At 36.2% G+C, this 7,133-nt stretch overlaps 1 protein-coding gene across 1 annotated transcript; it reads right to left on the bottom strand.

Annotated features, from left to right (window-relative positions):
* Window positions 1-4,832: 4,832 nt before the first annotated feature.
* On the bottom strand, window positions 4,833-6,879 carry LOC141622847 (pentatricopeptide repeat-containing protein At1g05750, chloroplastic-like). Its single transcript, XM_074438866.1, has one exon. It carries the CDS (start codon window positions 6,679-6,681, stop codon window positions 5,125-5,127), a length of 1,557 nt encoding a protein of 518 aa, XP_074294967.1. The 5' UTR covers window positions 6,682-6,879; the 3' UTR covers window positions 4,833-5,124.
* Between the last annotated feature and the right edge of the window lie 254 nt (window positions 6,880-7,133).

Genomic DNA, 7,133 nt, shown 5'->3' on the forward strand with positions numbered 1-7,133 from the left:
TCGGCCTGTAACAATGACATTTTGCTCCCTTCATATAATGGTTGTTCAGAAACTTTTAACATGTCAAAAAAGGCATTTGCTTGTGGATTTGGCGGCTCTTCTTCATTCATTACAAGATGATCATCATTAGTGAAAATATTAGACTCCAAGGCATCAACAACCATATCTCTATATGAGTTCTCATTTTGTTGGATTTGAGGTTGTTCTGGGGAATATGCTTCTCCTTGAGAAATCCAATTGTAATAGTTTGGACAAAACCCATTTGTATAAAGATGTTCTTCTACCTCTATGTCATGTAGATATTTCAAGTTTTTGCATTTAGTGCAAGGACATCTAAGTTTATTTTCTACAAAATCATATTCATCATTTTGTTTAGCAAATTCAATAAATCCACGAACCCCCTTTATAAATCTAGCGGTATGATGTTTCTTCTTATCTACCCTTTCTTCGTACATCCATCCATGTTCCAATCTCTTCATTTTAATCTAAATAATATATAAACCGTAGCTTTAACAATAAAACATAGAACCATATTTAATAATAATCCATACAACATTATACTAATTATACTTTACTACTAACTTCAACTATACTAATTAACTAAAATTATACTAACTATACTAATTTACTACCTTTAAGAATACTCCACATCATACTAATTATAATAATTTACTACCTTCAACAATACAAACTTTATACTAACTTACTATATTCAACATTATTAACATTATATACTAACTTCGACCTTACTAACATTATACTAATTAACTAAACAAAATCACCAATAACCAAAATCAAAAACACTAACGAAACTAATATATTAATCCATCACTATCAAAACCCCCAATTTACATAACCCGTAATCCCTATTTCACCAAAACCTAATTAAATTACATTTAAAAACCTAATAATCAACACAAATGTTTATATAAACATATCAAATCATCTTAATACTAATTACAATAACAAATTAATCTAAAATTAAACAAAGAAATTGAAATTTAAAACAAAGAAATTATACCTTCAAATAAATAGGTTAGGATGAAACGAAATAAGGGAGAAGGAAAGCTTGCCGGCGTTTCGCGGTGGTCGCAGTGGTGGTGGTCGGAGATCCGATGTAGTTTTGTGTGGTGGTCGGTCGTTTTATATATGACAGGCGTGTTTGTGTTTTAGTAAAGAGAGAGGGGAGAAAGAGTCCCGTGCTTTCAACATAATAAAACGATGGGCGACGGATTTGGCGACCGATTGTGGGTAGTCGCCAATTTGGCGACTGATATCAGTCGCCACTTCTGAAAATCAGTCGCCCGCTCTAATAATTGTGAGGAATTTGACAGTCGGCAAATTGGCGACTGATGTGTCATCATTCGCTCGAATTTTTTTCAGTCGCCAATTTGGCGACTATTTTAATCAGTCGTCATTTTAAGTCGCCCGAAACAGGAATTCATGTAGTGCTAGCCGCCTTTATCCCTCCACCATCGACCCGGTCATCCCCGTTGAACCAATTCTTCCTCTCCCTTCTTTTACGTTGACCTGCTCCCTCCACTCCTCATATCCGTTGTCGACGCCAATGTCACCCCTCCACCGGTGATCCCGCCGTCCCTTCATCGTTAACACAACCCCTACCCTTTGCCGGCAAATCTGTTATTCCCTCCCTCTCCCCTTACCATAATGAACGCACGCCTTCCCTATCCCACTTCTCTTCCTCTCACATCCTCTTTATCCCACCCAACAAACCTCTACCATTACCAGCTAATTCCTCTTTTCTGATCATCGACGGGCGCCCTTCAACCACACTTTACCACCATACAAAAATTGATCACACAATACCCACCATACTCCACTGACGTCGTCGTCATCAATCATGGTGGTGGATCGGAGGATGAAGGATGGTGGTGGAGGAGATATTGGTTGAAGAAGAGAGAAGGGGATATGTTGGAAAATGAAGTAAATAACACAAATAATAATAAAATAAGGGGGAGGGAGAAGGTTACCTAATGTAGATGGTTAGAGCATCCACATTGAAGATGATGGGCCATCCTTTTAGCACCCTCTCTCATCTAAGATGATGTCCTCTTCAATGTGGAAGCATGGTTACATGTCCTCTTAGAAGGAGGAAGATGAACACTTCCTCTATTTTTAGAGGATATGCAATCTTGGCCCTTGTGCCCACTAGTCATCCAATATCTAGCACGTGACATAAATTTATTTCTTTTTTCATTTTTTGGGTATGAAAAATTTGGGAGAGTAGAGGTAAGAGGATCGTCTTTGATGTGGAGTTTTTTTTTTAAGAAGATTAAAATGAAGAGGATGAAGATAGTGAAATATGAGTGAAATTGAGGTGTCAAAATTAGAAAAGGAAAGAGAAAAAATAAGAGGATAATATCATCCTCTTGGATGTAGATGCTCTTAGAATTTTAAGTGAGTTCGTTATGGGAAGTATGGGAGAATAGGATGGATTTAACTAAGGCGTTGTTTGACCTTGATTATGTAAAATAGTTTTTTCTTTTTAAATTGAGTTTATTCACAAGTTACTTTTCGGAAAAATTTCGGTTGTTTGGCCAAACTTTTGTAAAAACGTTTTTTTTAAGAGGTTTTTTATCCTATGCCCACTAGGCATAGGATAATAAACCAAAAATAGAAAGTATTAAATGTTATTTTCATGGGAAATTGTAATATCTCATCACTTTTAATTTTCTTCACAAAAAATACATTTAATACTTTCCTATTTTAGCTTCTTATCTTATGCCTAGTGGGCATAGGATAGAAAAACCGTTTTTTTAATTATATATTTATGTTTGACATAACTACTTTTTTGGGCTTTTTAGGCATTAGAGTGAAAAGTAGAAGTAGAAGTAACAATTTCCTACTTCTACTTTTAGGGGTTAGTTATTAATTTTTTTGCTTTTTAAAAACACTTTTAATCTTCTCTAATTTATAATGTTTGACCTAGTTTTTACTTTTTCAATTACTAAAACACTTTTAAAGTTAGGCCAAACACCACCTTAAATAACTGATAAGATGGAGTAATTTAAGTAGTTACCCATAGAAACGGATTATTCATATGAAATAACCTTAAATTTAATACGACTGATATATTGTCTTAAACAAGAATTTGTACATGACATGCGTATTTGTTCCATGTACAAGGTTAAAGTTTCTTAATTATACATACGCTTTTTCGACAAATAAGTTTAAATCCGACCCGGCCTTAACTATTTTGTTTTTTAAAAACTTATTTTTGAAAGATTCCCCTCCCAATAAAGATTAATGATAAAACACCGGTAAATGTCAATGACAAGGTGAGTAAAAAAACATCTGAAGACGGCGCTGTCAAATTAAAGAACGAAAGCTGATGTAAAAATCCAGGAATAATCACCCAAATATTACAGTCTACCAGATTTGGCTGCACAAAACAATCATTTAACATTTTAACCCACCCAAAACAGTAAATTTCTCTTACATCTTCTTCCTATAAATTGCATCATACTTTACACTATTTTCTCACAATTTACAAACCCTAGTAGTACTACATTATCTCTATTATTCTCTGTTTTCTAACGTTAAAAAAAAAAACATTCTGTTTTACAGTATCAGAAAAAAAAAACATGTCTACTTCTGCTATATGCTTCATGCTACTGTTTACTAGCTTCTTGTTCATGGACTTTGCTCTAGCTTCTGCCACTGGTCTCTCTATTTTCTCCCTATTATTTTCCGTGTAACTATTGTATGAGACGGTCCAAATGTCCCATACTCAAATTGTGTAAAAAAAAAACAACTTATTTAATTATTATTAGCAGTAGATGACTGTTTTTTTAAACAGAAATGAACCGTCTTACACCATAATTTGTGATTTTTTTTTGTGGTTTATGATAGTAACCGGAATTAAATGACTATTTTTTATAGTTTTACTGACTATAATGTTTGTGCATGGCAGATTTTTACGTCCCTTTTAAGCCAACTGATGAGGAGAATATTCATCATAACAACAGAAAGGTTGTTTCCCTTTAAAATTGTTGATGTCCTTTTTGGATATAAAAAAAAATGGTGCAAAAGAAATACCATTCATAATTGATAAAAACAGACGGAAAATGTAGGAAAACAGTCGGTAAAACACTTTAACTTCTAAGAGTTGTTATCGTCTTCTCGACCATTTTCTGAGTTATCGACTTATCGACCTGTGTAATAGGCAAGTAAATAATAACTTTATTGACCGTTTTGATTTGGAATACAAAATACATATTATTTCATGTTTTTGGTCTAATATGAAATTAAATGACCGATTGTCCTACTCGTGCCCTAATATAGAGTGTCTAATACGGGTACATGAGGTAATATTAAAGAGTCCGAGGAACGTAGCTGATATGTGTAGTTGTGTACTATGTGTCCTGCAGTTTCTGATGGGGATTGAGGGCACAAAGAAAGCAGGAAAAGTGGATCAGGAGAAGCCCAAGTATGGTGTGGAAATGAGGAATGTACCATCTGCGCCAGATCCATTACATCACAACAACGGCCCACAAAAGAGGCCCATAATTAGTCCATGAAGTAATTTTGCAGCATTGCTTCTCAGATTTTGGCTGTTTAACTTCAAAAGTAAAACCTAGCTACCTTGTTTACCTTTTTTAAGTCATGTAATTTGACTAAGATTTTCTTAGCCGGTTTCGGTTTCGGTTTCGGTTATTTCGGATGATGGTGTTCTTTGCTGTTTAGCTGAACACCGTCTATCGTAGAATTAAGTAGAAGTAGAATTAGTAGTAGAAACAAAAGTAAGAAGTTTCGGCTACTGTTACTTTTCGGTTTAATTTTTGACAAAGTTGTAATATATCTCCAGTTCATCAATATAAACCCTAGAATTAATTATAAAGATAGTGCATTATTTCGTCGACCTTGTTAAGTCGTTTCATGAATAAACATGAACTCTAATTAAGTAAATAAATGATTGAGACGGATACTATTTATATAGGTAAATGGGTATGCGGTGGTACGTGGATGCAATAACACCGCTCAGTGACTCGGCCAGCTAAGCGAGCCTCACATTTGCGAATTCCGTTGATGGTAACAATGGTCTCTCTTGTTTTCATGTTTTATGGACATTCTAAAGCTTTGCATAAGCTGAAATCAAACTGTTTATAGTTCCGGTATCATAGCTTCTTCCATATATCCACAAATCCCTAGATCATAAGACAGTATGTCCAAGATACCATAAATAGAGTCGGTCTCAGAATGTGACTTATCAGTAGCCACAAATTCATGAATACCACCCTCTATCTCGATCGAGCTTATCCCCGGCCTCTTTTGTATTCCGTGACTCTTCATTTTCCTTCGAACCTCGCTTGAACCTTCCCAGCTTTTGGCTTCCGCATAAATATTGGCTAGCATCACATAATTGGAGTCAATTCTAGGATCCAAATCAACCAAATACTTCATAACCGTCTCTGCTAAACTAATATCTCCGAAATTTCTACAAGCTGACAATAACGACCCTAAAACAACTTCATTCGGCTTCATGGGCATGTTTTTTACAACGTTCAGTGCGTCTTCCAACCTCCCTGCTCGGCTATGTAGATCAACTAAGCAACCATAATGTTCAATTCTTGGAAATATATTATGAACCATTTGCATCTCGTCAAAGTACTTGAGGCCTTGGGATACCAACCCGGCATGGCTACAAGCAGTGAGAACTCCGGTAAAAGTCACTCCATCTGGCTTGAACCCCTCACTCTTCATTCTATCGAAATATTCCAATGCTTCATCGACATAGCCATTAGTTGCAAATCCACCAATTATTGAATTCCAAGAGACTAAACTACGACTTACCATCTTTTCAAAAATTTCGCAGGCAAGATCCACTCGACCACATCGAGCATACATGTCAATCAACGTGTTGCACACTCGGATATTTTCCCTAAACTGTTTCCTCATAACAAATTTATTCACCCAAAGACCTAAACTAAGCGCACCTAAATTAGCGGAAGCAGAAAGCACCGCGATTACAGTCACATAATCCGGCTCAACCCCAGACAATTGCATCTCACAAAAACACTCTAATGCCTTCTCATCAAGACCCTTCTTCACAAACCCACCAATCAGCGCAGTCCACGAAATCACGTCTCTCACAGGCATTTCATCAAACAGCTTCAGTGCATCATCAACTCTCCCATTTCTCATATACCCATCAATCATAGTATTCCACGACACCGAATTCTTCTCCAAAATCTCATCAAAACTCACCCTAGCCAATTCCACAAGCCCAATTTTGGAATACATGTCGACAATCACGGTACCCACCTTCACATTTCCCTTATCCAACCCTAATTTTTTAACATACCCATGAAATGAAGGCCCAATAAACCCGGCTTTGGCCGGAAAATGTGCACATCCAGAAAGAAGTGTGATCAATGTAATGTGATTCGGGTCAATACCCGCCATTCGCATTCGGGTAAACTCCTTCACCGCCTCGGAAAGATTGCCCCTTTGGCAATGGCGCGCTATGGCAGAGGTCCATGGAACAACCGGGTCAACCGGTTTTTGAGATTGGTTAAGAGAGATGTTAGCGGGTTTCGTACCCGTGGTGACCGGTAATCGGTTGCTGGTAGTTAATTTTGGTGGGAAAGTTGATGGGATTTGAATTGAGGGAAGCTTTGGCGGCTGAGGTAGTTGGGTTGTGGTGGCGGGAAAACTCATTAGTTCCGGTTAGGCTTATCTACCTAATTTACTTAACATTGGGGAGTTAGTTATGCAATTACGATAGTTGTCTCTCACAAATATTTGTGTAATAGTAAAGTTTTAGTTGCTAATTTTAATTTTATCTTAGGTCGTAACTAATGATGAAATTAGAGTCGATCACATTTCAGCTTGATTCGAACCTAATCGAAAAATGAGTAAAATCATAGATTTAGGTATGGTTAGGTTTATTTGCGATTCGACTTCTTTAATAGCAAAAAAAAAGTAGATTCAAATCTTGGATGAAAATTTGTGAAAATTTCAGAAGTTATGGAGTGTTAGGAGAAAAAAAAAACTGTTACCGATGATATTAGTTTCATTAAATCGTGATTTTAAGACCACAAAAACTCTAGAGAGACGGTTTCTCACTAAGCCTCTCATATGATAGGGTGAAGGGCTTATTGAATTTCTTT

This window comes from Silene latifolia, chromosome X (genome assembly GCF_048544455.1).
Source record: "Silene latifolia isolate original U9 population chromosome X, ASM4854445v1, whole genome shotgun sequence".
NCBI lineage: Eukaryota > Viridiplantae > Streptophyta > Magnoliopsida > Caryophyllales > Caryophyllaceae > Silene > Silene latifolia.